The sequence below is a fragment of the Biomphalaria glabrata genome, chromosome 10 (assembly GCF_947242115.1).
Source record: "Biomphalaria glabrata chromosome 10, xgBioGlab47.1, whole genome shotgun sequence".
NCBI classification, from domain to species: domain Eukaryota; kingdom Metazoa; phylum Mollusca; class Gastropoda; family Planorbidae; genus Biomphalaria; species Biomphalaria glabrata.
The window spans coordinates 43,756,542-43,773,491 of record NC_074720.1 but is presented as its reverse complement, the minus strand read 5'-3'; the positions used below and the strand labels follow the sequence as shown (position 1 = coordinate 43,773,491).

The following is a 16,950-nucleotide window of genomic DNA, read 5'->3' as shown; positions in this document are numbered from 1 at the left end:
CTAGAAGGAACGTCAGTATTATATAACAAGTGGATTCGAAATAGATTTAAAATGACCTAACTGTTATATGCTTATGATTGGATATGTCACACATTGGTCGAGACCATCCTCCGAATACGAGAGAAACTAGTGAGAAACGTAACATCTTTGTTTTTCTCAATTTGAAGGACTTCTATGGATTATATTTACAAATTCCCCCCCCCCTTAAGTTTTCTAGGGAGTCACTTAACATATGTTTTAACCGAATCTTAACATCTTTTTCATTGTTGCATCACGCAACTCTGATTAACAAGCTTTGTCGGCATTTCGTAAACTTTTAACTAGATTTTGATCTAGTATTTGCAAATGTTATTAAAATTTTAAAACTCTTTAAGGTTATAATACCTAAAAATAGTATTTAAAAAAAATGTATTGGAAATAATGTAGCTCTAATTACAGACGCAAACTTAACGTAAAAGAAATTGGGTATAGGATAAAATGGATATTGTTGTCTGTCTCTCCGTCTGTCTGTCTATGTCGGTCTATCGCTATCTCTATCTGTCTGTCTGTCTCTGTTTGTCTCTGCCTGTCTGCTGCATTTCTGTCTGTCTGTGTATAGTATTTTACTGTAACATGTTACCTAAATTTGTTTTTCTTTGCTTTTTATATCCTTCTTTGACTTTGACAAACCCCAGAGAGTACCTGATGACATAATGAGGAGATCTTTCGTCTTCTTAACTCTATCTCTCCGTAATTATTTACCACATTCTGATGGAATCAAGGTCTGTATCGTCGGTTAGGAGAGAAAGAGTTAATAGTGTAGAGCATCTAATCCAAGCAATCAATGAAAACTAGAAGGTAATTAAATACCATTTATGTATTTACAGCTATACTCAAATAGTTAGACTTCAGCTATCAAGTCACAGGGAGTAATGTCTCAAGTTCTACAAGTCCTACTTAACACTATGACGGAACACCGAGACACTTCCCAGTGTCGCTCCAGGTCCGCCAAACAGTTCACTGGTATCACGCAGGACAACCCTTAGCCCCGGACAGTCCAGACTCCCATAACCAGCAGATCCCTTCAGCCGGATCTAAGACAGTCCTTCTTCCTGTAGAATCAACATGTCTTCTCCTCCTTGTGTTGAACGGTGCTCTAATGCGCACCATCAGAGTGGGCGCGGGAGCGGAGTTACAACAATAGTAACAAACTATTGAAAAAAAAAATACATATAGATATTTCGATTTCATTAGTTTATCTTATTCATTACTCTATCTTATTTAAATACATTGTTCCCCTTCACCTATCCCCAGGGCCGGTCTTAGGCCACTGCAACCTATGCGGTCGCAGTGGGCCCCGCGCTTTCATAGGCCCCGCGCTAATTCTAGTTGTAATTATTAAATTGCAAATATATACAAAAAATTCCAGGAAATCTCCTCAAAATATACACAATTTTCATTTGTGGGTGTCATTCATTGCGGAAAACGCGCGATAAAAGAAATAAAGGCATTGTCAACTTCCATTAATAAAATGTAATAATCGGGCGAATTTTCACCTTAATCGCAATTTTGTACTTAGTAAAAAATGAATAAAATTCAAAGTCGAATTTATTTTCTAATACGAAATCTTAATTTTCACTTATTATCTAGATTCCCACCCAGACTAGGCCCCGCGCAATCAGTTTCGCATAGGGCCCCGCAATTGTTAGGACCGGCCCTGCCTATCCCTTAGTCCAGTGTTTCCCAAACTTTTTAATTAACGGAACACTTTTGCACACTCTGAGTATTTAGCGGAACGCTTTGCAAATTGTTTCATAGAGATTATTTCACGTGGTGGATTACTAGTTAATTATTCCATTAGTTCGTAGTGGTCGCCCCTACCTCCGTTACATAGATGTAATAAAACGGGACCTCAAATCAGTGAACATCAATACTGACTAATTGGGAAGACATAGCTCTAGACCAGGGGTCGGCAACCTGCGGCTCTCGAGCCACATGCGGCTCTTTAGATGTTAAGCTGCGGCTCTTTAGTTCCATACTCAAATATTATTTATTTTATCGAAAAAAAAAATTGAATCGATTAACTAAGATTAGGCACCGATTCTATCTCTCAGACACTTGTACTCGCTTTTCACCGCACCCCTCCCCGTGTCTTCAAATGTAACATATTTGCAGGATATTCAATCCTCTTCTTCCTTATCAATGATGTCTTGCGACATAAAAGACACGGCACAAGTTGGCTTTCTGTTAGGTATATGTCTTCCCAAAGAATTGCTAGCACTCTCGTGACAAACTGGAGGAGAAGATTTAGCGAATGCCGAGAAAAATGAATTGAAGTCTAAAAGATCTATTTAAATTAATTCGTTTCAATAGCAATTGATGGAGCCAGAAGTATGAAAGAAAAAAATAAAGGAGAATCTGCGAGTCTCCACGTATTTCTTATAACAAGAAGTGCTTGTCAATAGCACTCTACCATCGCCAGTTTAAAAATAATTCTTAAACGAAATGAAGAGTATTCCGACCTTCTTCTTCCCATTAAAGTGCGATGGCTTTCTACAGGTATGGAGTTGAAACTTCCAGCTTTGTGCTTGAATAAAATAAATACATTCCTAAATGATTAAGGTATTAATCACCCATAATTAGAGAACGACAAATGGTTGCAATAATGTTACTTTATGATAGATTTATAAGCAAAAGTAAAGGAGATGAATCTAAAACTACAAGAAAATGAAAACCCAGCCGATGTTTTGATAGAAAATAAGAGCGGTGGCTGAGCAGTAAAGCGCTTGGCTTCAGAACCGAGGTCCCGAGTCAGAATCTTTGCGAAGGCTGGGATTTTTAATCGCTGGATATTTTTTGGCGCTTCCAAATCCACCCAGCTCTATTGGGTACCTGAAGGATGCCAATAACTGAGTTTGAGGAATACCTACTGGCGGAAAACTAGTGTTCCGGGGAACACTGGGAAACACTGCCTTAGTCTGTTGAACCGTTTGGGTATTTTCTTCATTCCTCTCTGTCTTTTGCATTGGATAGAATTTCATTCAATTAGAGGCTTGTCCATTCTTCTATGTTTTCTTTCTATCGCCTTCTATTTCCGCCTCTCCTTCTTTTCCCTGGTACTGTTAAAATGTTATTTAATAAAAAAAAACATGTGAAATATCTGTATATGAGCAAGATGAACTATCATTCAATGAAATTGTCTGCGCATACAGAGGACTACAGCGCCACACGACACCTTGGTAGAAATTTCGACGCCGCTGGTCCAACATTGTATCGAGTATCCAGTACCGAGTATAAAGATTTTGAAAGAGGTAGTGAAATTAAAAGATAAATAAAATAAAATCTTCTCAACCTTCTCCTTACCCTCCCACCCCTCCTATACCCTCCCCTTTCCTTTTCTTGTTGTGACCTTGAAGGAAACCATGAAGACATTTTCTTCCACATATAATTTTTCAACCTGACAACAGCTTTACATCAAAAATGGCACACACGAACACACTCACACACACTCATTCACATACACAATAAATACATTACTGGGTAATCGATTCCAAAATATGAGCGCATAATCTCTATCAGAATCGTTACAAACTTTGTCCTAAAAAATATCGGATGGATGAAATCGAGACTTTTAATACAATATCTGTTCTTTTGTTTTCAACATAAATAGATGCAAGGGACATAATTCGCAGTATCAAACTGAACGTTTAGAGTTGTCTAAAATTGATCGTTATCTGAAGAAACTAAAACAAAACACCCTCGTTTTAATTAACCAACTTTAATGAGACATATTCCATTCGTATCCTATTCCGATTCAATTTAAAAAGATCCTAACACTAACCAACTTTTTCCTGTTCTGTATATCCGATATTTGTTATGACAACATTTAAATCAATTTGATTGATTAATAGGGAGATCGACCGAGACCTAAAATATGTTAATTATAACAGAGTATATAATGTAGAAAAAATCTGAGGGTATATAGACGCAAACGAGTAGAAGTACTTTGCCTATACAAGTATTATGATTGTGCAATGTATGTATAATGTATCACATTGATTTTATTATATAATATTTAATTAAAGTTATGAAATGACCAACTATTTTATGGTAGAAGAATAGGTCATGCTGACCTGATCACTTTGACCTATCCCTCGGTCTGTTGGACCGTAAGGGCACCACACGAGATCTGTCGGCCGTCTTTCTCCATTCCTCTCTGTTTTCTGTCTATTGACTTGGATAGAACCTCTTTTAATGGCTGGCCCGTCCATTCTTTTATGTTGTCTTCCCATCGCTTTGTCTGTCTGCCTCTCCTTCTTTTTCCTGGTACTGTTTCCTGAAGGAAGGTCTTTGCGAGCCCCGAAGACCTTGTAATATGGCCATATAGTTTGTGTTTTTTAAATAGTTAACAGATAATCGTGGGTTCCAATCACTGTAGTAACTCTGCTTCTAATCTCTTCGTTCGTGAGGTGGTCTTTCAATGTGATACCCTAGGATCCTTCTATAGCACATCAATTCAATTTCTAGCATTCTCCTCTCTAGCTCTGCAGTCAGCGTACATGAGTCGCAAGCATATAAAAATGTGTCCATGACAAGGGATCTTGGGTTCAAATCTCGGTGAAGACTTTGATTTTGAATTTCGGGAAATTTAGGGCGCCTCTGAGTCCACACAGCTCGAATGAGTACCTGACATTAGTTGGGGAAAATTAAGGCGGTTGGTTGTTGTGCTGGCCACATGACACTTCCGTCAACCTTGGGCTACAGAAACAGATGACCTTTACATCATCTGCTCTATAGATCTAAATGTCTTAGAGGGGAACAACTACTACTTACTAGTTAATAAATAAGATAAAATAAGATAATTTTATAGTTTTTAAAATTTGACTAAGCTTACGGGAGAAAAGCCTTGTGCAGAGAATTATGTCGTTCGCTAAGAATTTTAAACTATCAATAGTCTATAAAACCTATTTCTTTATAAGTACTTAAACAGCTCAGTGGCTAGCGTGCCGGTTTTCAATCATGGAGACTTGAGACCTCAAAGTCAAAGTCTTACTCGAGCCACTTTGTTTTTTAAATTGCTTTTGAAAAGGCAGCCCCCCCCCCCCTCCTCAAACTGGTCGACAAAACTGATTAAACAATAGCACACTGACCATGGTATAAACTCGAAATCTGAGTAGTGCAAAAATAATTATTAATAAAAATAATTCTAATCCCAAAAATGTATTATGTTAGTCTAAATCTATTTAAAAATTAATTTCATGGTTGATTCAAAATAATTGATGCTATTGTTTTTAAAGTATTTTTTTTTATTTGATTGTTGTGTTGACGCGATTCAATTCTTAAAGCTTGCCAACTCAAGGTGAGGGGATGTAACCATAACTGGATAGTAGAGTAGCGGTTGTTGCCCTTGGACACAGATATCTCTGTCACGGATTTTTTAATATTTTTTACTCTGATATAAATGTGCTCTCGCGCAAGCCTGATGACCCTATCAGTTTATACCGAGATTAACAAAATGACATTGTAAGTATAAAGTCTTTTTAATTTACACTATAAAGTCTTTACAATTTAAACCAGGTTTAATTAATTGTATGATACATAACAGCGACAAAATGATTTTCATGTATCGAATGGTCATTAAGAGTTGAAGATAAATTACTTCCTAGTCCGAACATCCCACAGGACGAAGAGGGATGGCAATGGGCAGGGTTTGAACCCTGGACCATCGACAAGACCGAAAAAAAACTATCCATAAAATTGTCATTTTTCTTTTAATGGATAACTAAAAGAAAAAAAAATTAGATTTATAATTTTCTATATTTATTTATAAGAATTAGGGTGGCGCGGTGGCTGAGCGGTAAAGCGTTTGGCTTCCGTACCGGGGATCGGGGTTCGAATCCTGGTGAAGACTGTGATTTTTAATTTCGGGATCTTCGAGCGCCTAATGTGTACCTGACATTAGTTATGGAAAAGTAAAGGCGGTTGGTCGTTGTGCTGGCCACATGACACCCTTGTTAACCGTAGGCCACGGAAACAGATGACCTTTACATCATCTGTCCTATAGACCACTAGGTCTGAAAGGGGATTTTTACTATTTATAAGAATTACTCTTCTGTTTATATAGTTCGAAAACTTTTATTTGGTTGGTCATTGTGCTGGCCACACGACACCCTCGTTAACAGATGACCTTTACGTTAACGGTCCAATACATCGCGAGTTCTGAAAGGGGAATTTCTTTTTCTTTCATCACTTCGCTATCTTTAATATGTCTAATATCTTTCATATGTCTAATATCTTTAATATCTCTAATATGTCTAATATCTTTCATATCTCTAATATGTCTAATATCTTTAATATCTCTAATATCTCTAATATGTCTAATCAAATACGCAGAAAGACACAAAGATAAAGGCACATTCCTCGTCCCATATGCTAGGACAAATTTGTACAAATACTCCTTCTTCCGTAGTGCTATTAAAGCATGGAATGGGTTACCTGAGCTAGCCAGGAGAACCAGCTACTGGCAGAATTTAAGTCATTGGTTAACATGAATGATAATATTGACTAGGAACACGCGTAGGACGTAATATTCTTTTTTTTTTTTAAGTAACGTCTGTATTTCATAAGATAAGATGCGCACAGCCTTCATCTAAATATAGTGTTGAAGCTAGGTGCTGAAACAAATGTGATACATAAATGGATAGCAGCACCAGGGACCAAACAGTCCCTTATTTTCGTAGCATTTAATTCACTACTTTTTCAATGAAAATTTTTTTTTAATCGGATAATTATTTAAAAAGTTATAGTGTTTTGAAAATTAGACACTGTCTATGCATATTTAATGAGGCAAAAGCAATCATTAGTCATGTTTTTATTTTAAATATTTAAAATATTTATTCATATTTTTTTCTAAAAACAAATTACAGATTATTATTCAGAATGGGATACAGTTTCTAATTATCGTAAAAGCTTAATTGACATAATTTTGAAAATAGAAATTTTATTTTACCAAACATAGTCCACTCTTAAAAACTTGGTCCCTGGTTTCTGCTATTCATTAATGTTTAATATATATATATGTATGTATCACCTTAATCTAAAACTTATGTTTTAGTTGTAAAGATGTTTGATTGTTAATTAAGGGTTTTCTGGTTGTCAAGTAGTTTTAACTGTTTTAATTCTGAATTACCAATGCATGATGGGAAAAAAAAAACACATCTTATATTGTTATTATTTCCTTGCCAGGTCTCTGTGTCTGTTTGGGATGTTGTTGACACTTGTCCAGTCCTTGACCAACATGTTTCATCCGACGAACAATATTTGGAGCAACAATGCCAAAGGACAAATCTATTTTAATGAGAGTGATTACAAGCCGACCTGTGGATGGAAGCTGATTATGACGTCAGCTTTTCCTTTGTCTACAGTCACTGTAAGTGAAACTTTTCTGGTACAGTCACTGTAAGTGAAACTTTTCTGGTACAGTCACTGTAAGTGAAACTTTTCTGGTACAGTCACTGTAAGTGAAACTTTTCTGGTACAGTCACTGTAAGTGAAACTTTTCTGGTACAGTCACTGTAAGTGAAACTTTTCTTGTACAGTCACTGTAAGTGAAACTTTTCTTGTACAGTCACTGTAAGATGAAGTCAATTCGATGCAAGTTATAGATTCTAGTTCTCTTAATGTAAACACTGTAGGTTATGGTCTATTTATTCAATCACTGTAGGTTATGGTCTCTTTTTTCAATCACTGTTGGCTATAGTTCACTTTATATAATCACTGCAGGTTATAGTTCTCTTTATATAATCATTGCAGGCTATAGATCTCTTTATATAATCACTGTAGGTTATAAACTCTTTATATAATCACTGTAGGTTATAGTTCTCTTTATAATATCATTGCAGGCTATAGTTCTCATTATATAATCACTGTAAGCTATATTTCTCATAGTAGAATCATTGTAAGTTATAGTTCTCTTTATAGAATCACTGTATGCTATAGTTCTCTTTATATAATCACTGTAGGCTATAGTTCTCTTTATATAATCATGGTAGGCTAGAGTTCTCTTTATATAATCACTGTAGGCTAGAGTTCTCTTTATACAATCTGTTTACAATCACTGTAAGTTAAAGTTCTCTTTATACAATCACTGCAGGCTAGAGTCTCATTATATTAATAAGCTTGTTCTGATGCAGCCTACCTGAAACTGGCTGAACCAAACCAAAACTTTGTTAGTTTTTCATAGAAGCTTTTTGGAGCTCTGTGAAGTCACGTGACCATGTTTCCGGGAAAGTTACATTTAATGTATATGTCTCTGAATGTTGTTGTCGTGAGATAATCATGTCGACTCTACTTTTAAAAAGTCTAACTGTTACGTGGCCTCACTGCAAAATGTGTTTGTGAAATACATGCATAGGTCAGTTGGAATGTTGAAATAATAACCAGACGTGTGTAAGTTTGCGTGAGAGCTATAACCCAAACTTTTACAGAGATATATACATTTTTATTAAAGATAATAAAGTGATACTATTTGTTGATTGATACTATTTGCTGATTGATACTATTTGTTGATTGATACTATTTGATAATTGATGCTATTTGTTGATTGATACTATTTGTTGATTGATACTATTTGTTGATTGATACTATTTGATAATTGATGCTATTTGTTGATTGATACTATTAGCTGATTGATACTATTTGTTGATTGATACTATTTGCTGATTGATACTATTTGCTGATTAATACTATTTGCTGATTGATACTATTTGCTGATTGATACTATTTGCTGATTGATACTTTTTCCTGATTGATACTATTTGCTGATTGATACTATTTTTTAATTGATACTATTTGCTGATTGATACTATTTGTTGATTGATACTATTTGATAATTGATGCTATTTGTTGATTGATACTATTTGATAATTGATGCTATTTGTTGATTGATACTATTTGTTGATTGATACTATTTGTTGATTGATACTATTTGATAATTGATGCTATTTGTTGATTGATACTATTTGTTGATTGATACTATTTGTTGATTGATACTATTTGATAATTGATGCTATTTGTTGATTGATACTATTTGCTGATTGATACTATTTGTTGATTGATACTATTTGCTGATTGATACTATTTGCTGATTAATACTATTTGCTGATTGATACTATTTGCTGATTGATACTATTTGCTGATTGATACTTTTTCCTGATTGATACTATTTGCTGATTGATACTATTTTTTAATTGATACTATTTGCTGATTGATACTATTTGTTCAATGATACTATTTGCTGATTGATACTGTTTCCTGATTGACAGGTCTATGGAGGTGTGGTCGATATGATCGATAATTTTACCTTTTTTGTTACCAATGACGACTACCACGAAGAACCAGTGGACAGTATTCTCGCAGTACTATTCCAAGGACAATTCGGGTAAGTTGGTCAATGGGATGTTTTGCAACTCGAAAAAAAAACGGGGATTACTTTTAAAAAATATTGAACATTACAACCTTGAAAATTACCTTTACAAACTGGAAAATTATAATACCTTACAAACGTAAAAAAATTATCTTTACAAACGTGAATAATACCTTTACAGACGTGAACAATACCTTTACAGACGTGAACAATACCTTTACACACGTGAACAATACCTTTACAGACGTGAACAATACCTTTACAAACGTGAACAATACCTTTACAGACGTGAACAATACCTTTACACACGTGAACAATACCTTTACACACGTGAACAATACCTTTACAGACGGGAACAATACCTTTACAAACGTGAACAATACCTTTACACACGTGAACAATACCTTTACAGACGTGAACAATACCTTTACACACGTGAACAATACCTTTACACACGTGAACAATACCTTTACAAACGTGAACAATACCTAATCCCTTCTCCTCAAACATCTAGTTCAGCGGTTCTCCACCTTTTAAGCTCGGCGACCTTTTTTTACTATCCACCACTCTGGCGAGACCCCCCCTCCCCCGTTCACACACACAGCAATAGAAGATTAGACTTTTTCGATGGTCTTTGGCTACCCCTGGCAAATCGTCAATCGACCCCCAAGGGGGTCGCGATCCACAGGCTGAGAACCCCTGATCTAGTTAATTAAAATAGGCTTTGTGTTTCTTGTTCTACATAAAATATACAACACTTTATCCAAATAACAACTCCAGACTTGCAACAAAGATGGCCTCCCCCCCGCCTTCTTTTGTTTACTCTGCATCTCTGGTCCCCTGTTACCGCCCCCCCCCCCATCAATAATAAAGCATTTCTAAGATTAAAGTTGAGTTACGTGTATCACGTGACTAGAGAAAACCGGGTACGATAAAAACAATATACGCTGGCTTAGACTACGTTACAAAGTTGTTGAATCTATCTATAGACTGCGGATTGCTCGTAACCAAGAGCAGTAAAATGTGCTCCACAGTTCATCAAGTAAAAAGTAAAGTCCCCATTTTCAAACCTTGTGGTCAATAGGACATAGGACGTAAAGGTCATCTGTTTCTGTGGCCTACGGCTTACGAGGGTGTCATAATGCGTCAAAGTTTAGAAAATAATATTGCATGGCGTTGGGGCGTGGTGGCCGATGGGTAGAGCACTTGGCTTCTTACCTAGGTATCGTGAGTTCGAAACTCGTGTCGCCCCAACTCTAATGGGTAGTGGAAGTAAAGTAATAGTGGTCTGTCGTTGTGTTGGTCAGATAACACCCTCATTAACTATTAGGCCATAGTAATAAATGAGGTTTACTTTATCTGCAATGTCTGAAATGTCTACCTTTTATATCGCAACAAATAACATAATCACAAATCGGGTCAGAGTGAAGAGGGAAGAGAGAGAAAAGAGTGAAGAAGGAAAAGTGAAGAAGGAAGAGTGAAGAAGCAAGAGTGAAGAAGGAAGAGTGAAGAAGGAAGAGTGAAGAGGGAAGAGTGAAGAGGGAAGAGTGAAGAAGGAAGAGTGAAGAAGGAAGAGTGAAGAAGGAAGAGTGAAGAAGGTAGAGTGAAGAACGAAGAGTGAAGAACGAAGAGTGAAGAAGGAAGAGTGAAGAAGGAAGAGTGAAGAAGGAAGAGTGAAGAAGGAAGAGTGAAGAAGGAAGAGTGAAGAAGGAAGAGTGAAGAAGGAAGAGTGAAGAAGGAAGAGTGAAGAAGGAAGAGTGAAGAAGGTAGAGTGAAGAACGAAGAGTGAAGAAGGAAGAGTGAAGAAGGAAGAGTGAAGAAGGAAGAGTGAAGAAGGAAGAGTGAAGAAGGAAGAGGGAAGAAGGAAGAGTGAAGAAAGAAAGATGAAAGAGGGTAGAGTTAAGAGTGAATTGGGAAGAGTTAAGAGTGAAGTGAGAAGAGTGAAGAAAGAAGAGTGAAGAGAGAAGAGGGAATATGGAAGAGGGAAGAGTTGAGAGTGAAGTGAGAAGAGTGAAGAAAGAAGAGTGAAGAGAGAAGAGTGAAGAGAGAAGAGTGAAGTGAGAAGAGTGAAGAAAGAAGAGTGAAGAGAGAAGAGTGAAGAGAGAAGAGTGAAGAGAGAAGAGGGAAGAGAGAAGAGGGAAGAGTGAAGAGGGAATATGGAAGAGTGAAGAGTTAAGAGTGAATAAGAGAGAAGAGGGAAGAGTTAAGAGAAAAGTGTGAAGAGTGAAGAGGGAATGTGGAAGAGGGAAGAGGAAAGAGTGAAGAGTGAAAAAGGAAGAGAGAAAGCGTAGAGATGGAAGAGTTAAGAGTTAAGAGGGAAGATGAAAGAGTAAAGAGTGAAGAGTGAATCTATTTCTTCTTTCAATCAATCCTTTTGTCCATGCTAACTAATTTCAATATAAATTTTAAGTCTTATTGTACAGAGGTGTGAAAGAAGTGACACCTAACTGATAAACATTCATTTGGCTCTGACCCACTGACCTGTATATTTCAGACTAAGCTACCCAGCAATCCTGGTCAACATGTACTGTGTGTGTAACGCTACGTCCTTAGCATCATGCCAGGTAAATTCCTTTCCCAATATCTTATCTTATCTTATATCTTATCTTATCTTATAAATTATGGACGTTCCTTCAAAATATAAGATAATTACATCCTAGCTTATCCATGTGCTAATCTAGTTATCTTGGTTAGTGACTTAAAAGCCTTTGTTTTTTCTTATCTTATCTTATATAATACAGACGTTACTTCAAAAAAGAAGATGATTACGTCCTACGCGTAGTCATGCATATTAACCAATGACTTAAATTCTGCCAAGTCACTGGTTTTCCTGGCTATCTCAGGCAACCCATTCCAAGCTCTAATAGCACTAGGGAAGAAGGAGCACTTGTACAAATTTGTCCTAGCATATGGAACGAGAAATGTGCCTTTATCTTTATGTCTTTCTGATTTAGTTAACCTGCTCCGTACTCTAATGGTATTAGGGAAGAAGTGGCACTTATACGAATTTGTACCAGCAATAGGACTACGAAATGTGCCTTTATCTTTGTGTCACGAGTATTTAATTAAATTATGCTCTTCTATTTTGTAATAATAATAATAATAATTAGTTTCCTTCCTACGGAAATACGACTCCGATGCAACCCCTCTGAACCTACACAATGCTGATGTCAATATCGGTTTGGACGATGTAGGGCATGAGATTCGCCAATGGGAAGAAAAAACACTCCACGGAAAATTTCCGGCTTCATTACATGGGGACAACATCGACAAGGCTGCTTCCTTAACATGGCTCAAAGCAGGTCATCTCTACCCTGAAACAGAAGGCTTTGTTACAGCAATACAGGACAGAGTAATCAGGACAAAAAATTACGAGAAGCATATCCTGAAACTCAATGTTGTCGACAAATGCCGAAAATGTGGAAATGTGGGCGAGTCGATTGAACACATTATGGCAGGATGTCCAGCCCTATCAGAATCAGCCTACCTAGGTCGCCATAACCAAGTTGCTAAGTTAATACACCAGCACTTGGCTTTGACGTACAAATTGATCGGTAAGGACACTCCCCCTTATTATAAATACTCTCCGCAAGAGGTTCTCGAGTCTACTGAACATCTGCTGTACTGGGATAGGCCTATTCTGACCGACAAAACGGTAGATTTCAATCGCCCGGATCTGCTGTTCATCGATAAAAAAGAAAAAACCGCTACCATTATCGATATCGCCGTACCACTGTCTCATAATTTAAGAAAAACTGAGATAGAAAAACAAAGAAAATATGGGAACCTAGGCTTGGAGATTAAGCGTCTATGGAAATTGTCCAAAATAACAATATACCCCATTGTTATATCAACCGAGGGGATAATAACAACTAACCTCACAGACACCTTCAAGGCCCTTAACATTCCTAGGAACATCTTCGTTGCCTGTCAGAGGGCGGTACTGCTGCAGACCTGCCACATTACCAGAAAATTCCTCAGTGGAAACTGTTAATGGGACTACGATGAATTTTGTTTCTCTTTAGCGAAACTCGACCCTGGCATCGCCAGAGAATGACTACTCGTTCATTTCTACCATAATAATAATCTTTATTGACCGTATGGAAATTTGTCTTACAATGTGTGCATTACACCAAACAAAAAACATTATAACTATAAGAAACCAAAGTGTACATTCACACCAGACTCACTCATAATTTACATGTGACAAAGTTTATACCAGATTGTTCTTATTTAATGATTTGATTGCCAGGGGAACTAAAGAGTGTTTGTGTCTGTTTGTCTTTGCTATCGGTGTCTTGTATCTCTTTTGTGATGGTAAAATCACAAAATCCTGACACAAAGGGTGATTCTTTAGTGTTCAGTATAGTATTTCCACACCTTACGCTTCAGACTTGAGGTGTCTCTAAATGTATTGATCTTATCAATGGTGTTTAATCAAAATTTAATATTTGTTGGTTAAACTTTAAATTTGACATCTTATGATAGAGACTTATGAACACTCCAACAAAAAAAAACAAAAAAAACGCTATGACTTTTACTATTAACTAAATATTCTAAAAGTCATATCCAGTTTGTGAAAAAACAGTTAAAACTCAAATGTGACTAAAAATGGCATTTGCAATGATTATTTAATATTTACTATTTTTAACTATTGACACTGTATAGGGCGTCCAGTTTGAGACGATTCCAAGAATAAATCAGACAATGACGTCATCAAATTCTGCTCAGCTTATCACAATCTCAGGGTTTTATGCCAAGTTTTTATCAGCCGGTGAGTCGATAAGGGATGCTAAATATAATGTGTATGTTTCTAGGTGTGTGTGTATTTGTTGGTGTGTAGGTGTGTGTATAGGTTAATCCTGGTGTAGACTGAGATTTTGTATTTAGATATGTTTGCGCACCCCTAAGTCTACCCAGCTTTAATGGGTACCTGACATTAGTTGGGGAAAAGTAAATGCGGTTGGTCGTTGTGCTGGCCACATGAGACATTCTTCAGTCGTGCCCCACAGAAACTGATGACCTTTACATCATCGGCCTTTATAGAACGCGTGGTCTGAAAGGGGAACTTTTCCTTTTTGCTTTACTGAGTAGATGTCGTTTATTTGAAACCTGCTGCTATATTTTATATATGTGTGGGAAGCCTGGTCGAGAGGCTAAGTGCGCTTGAACTTGGCTTGTCTTGGCTACCTAGAAGGGGGCTCGAGGTTCGACACCGGACTCTCGGGCATTACAACTCTCGGGCAGAGTTGCGTTTACTGAGCGCCTAAAGGCAGCACGGAAAACCAACTCCTAGATACCCCCTCCCCCCCACCGGTCCACAAATGAGATTGGACCAAAGCGCTCTGAGCATGCTTTAAGCCATGAAAGTAGCGCTATATAAAAGCTATAATAATAATAATAATAATTACTTAATGATTCTCTCTGTGTGTTTGTTGCAGTGTCTTGCAGCAAGAAACTAGACGAGGTAACAAATTCATGCTACACCGGGTCACAGAGTTACGTGCTGACACCGGTGAAGTACTTTGTGGACTGCTGTGCACTGTGCTGCAAGTCCCCGCAATGCTTTGGCCTCAACTTCAATTCGCAGACCAGCAGATGTGACGTGATATTCAGCCCTGTTCAGTCAACGCAGTTGGAGCCAACTTCCGGCTGTCAGTTTTGGAATGTCACGCTATAAACTGTTAAACTAGAGGGAATCAAAACGAGGAGACTAGTGTTATGTACATTTTACTGTTGTTCAAAGTTGGTTACCTAATATTTCAAGTATTCAGTATTAGATCAATATAAATATATTTTACAATGCACAGTGCTATGTGTGTGACTGGGCCGCTTAGTAGCCCACAACACTGGGCCGTAAAACCTTTTCTAGGCCTATTATGCACTAAGGCTCCCTGCTGAGATTAATCTCTTGAATCAAGGTCCAGGTATCTGGCAGTGTTCCTCGTGATTTTCCTGTCTCCGTACAGGGCAAGACTACGTTCTCAAGACTAATTGCACTTTTGAAACCTGTCATATTCCGTCTTAGCATTCTGTAATAATATTAACAATAATAATAAATAATAATAATAATTTATAGAGCGCTGTTAACAAACATAATGTAGGCTCAAGGCGCTGTGAAAACATTACAAACACAAACACGAGAGCTAAAATGACAAACCAATCTAAAAAAAAAGTTTTGAACAGATAGGTCTTAATGTTCTTATTGAATGTAGTGAAGCATGTTGTCTGTCTGAGATCAATGGGGAGTGAGTTCCAAACCTTTGGTCCGTGCACTGAACCGTAACTTTTGAGGGAGAGACGTGGGCATCACGGGAAGAGTCACGCAGTGTCCTCTGAGGGACATATGGAGTGACCGTTTAGGATGAGCTCCACTGTTGTGATGTCCTCCAGGAATGGAAGTTCTCTCGAAATCTTACCAAGTAGGCTCCTATCAGTAAAGTCTTTCTTTCAGACCTTGCGATCTATAGGGCCGATGAAGTCAAGTTCATCTGTTTCTTTGGCCAATGGTTAATGAGCAGGGTGTCATGTGGCCAGCACAACGACCAACAGCCTTTACTTTCCCCCCAACTTAAGTCAGGTACCCATTAGAGTTGGGTGGACTCAGGGGCGCCCTATAAATCTTAAATTCAGAATCCCAGTCTTCACAGAGATTCGAACCCAGTCTCCTGGACCTTAGGTTTGGAAGCTTAACCACACAGCCTATCTCTCCATCCGCCAATAGTCGGACCTGTTTTGGACCTGTTTTAAACCAGTTTTGGACCTGTTTTGTCATTAACAGCCTCTGTATGTTAAGGTTGCCTGGGTGGTTGTGAAGGTCATTGTCTGTGGGGGGGGGGGGATGTTAGATCACTGGTGAGCTACTTCACGCTTTATGTAAATAAAACTTTATGTAAATAAAACTTTATGTAAATAAACTGTACCTAATTTAATTTTTTGCTAAAATAAACACAAACTGACATGAAACAAAATGTGTTCTACATATTCGTATGTATCAAATGTCCAGTGAAATGTGGTCAAGAGAATTATTTACATATTAGGCTCTTCTTATATATTAATCTAATAATATTACACCAAGATTTGTGCTTCATAGAGCATTTCTAGAAAAAAACACACACACACCATGACCCAATTTTTCATGTATTAGTATTTCGAACAATAAATCAATCGCTTTCATTCCCAATTTTCGGATCTCCAAGCTCGATTTCTTTAATTCAAAGCACCTGTCGTAGCCGATTTAAAAAAAAGTATATTATAAAAGATGACGTCATCTGTTTCTATGGGCGACGGATAGCGATGGCATTGTGTGGCCAGAACAACGACCAACCGTACTTTGACCAACTTTACTACAAAAACCGATTAGAGTTGAGTCCTACAAAATCCCGAAGTTAAAAGATAAGTCTTCATTGAGATTCGAAACCTTGACCCCCCTCTGTTCGAAAACCAAGCGCTTTATCCCTCGGCCACCAAATCTCCCTGGAAAATGATAGCTAGAAATAAAATTTTTACTTATTAAAAACCGAGAAAGTCATCGTTTTTTATACCCA

At 37.3% G+C, this 16,950-nt stretch overlaps 1 protein-coding gene across 1 annotated transcript; it reads left to right on the top strand.

The window, feature by feature from the left end:
• Nucleotides 1-5,373: 5,373 nt before the first annotated feature.
• Nucleotides 5,374-15,719, top strand: LOC106065508 (uncharacterized). The gene is made up of 6 exons (XM_056043300.1): nucleotides 5,374-5,502; nucleotides 7,225-7,408; nucleotides 9,303-9,418; nucleotides 11,898-11,967; nucleotides 14,072-14,177; nucleotides 14,845-15,719. Exons 1-6 carry the CDS (start codon nucleotides 5,441-5,443, stop codon nucleotides 15,081-15,083), a joined length of 777 nt encoding a protein of 258 aa, XP_055899275.1. The 5' UTR covers nucleotides 5,374-5,440; the 3' UTR covers nucleotides 15,084-15,719.
• The last annotated feature ends 1,231 nt before the right edge of the window (nucleotides 15,720-16,950 follow it).

Bases quoted from the DNA above. Each gene is read 5' to 3' on its own strand.
- LOC106065508 (XM_056043300.1), top strand. From the start codon at position 5,441: ATGTGCTCTCGCGCAAGCCTGATGACCCTATCAGTTTATACCGAGATT. The intron at 5,503-7,224 runs GTAAGTATAAAG...TTTCCTTGCCAG, and splicing joins GAGATTAACAAAATGACATT to GTCTCTGTGTCTGTTTGGGA. The intron at 9,419-11,897 runs GTAAGTTGGTCA...TGTATATTTCAG, and splicing joins CTATTCCAAGGACAATTCGG to ACTAAGCTACCCAGCAATCC.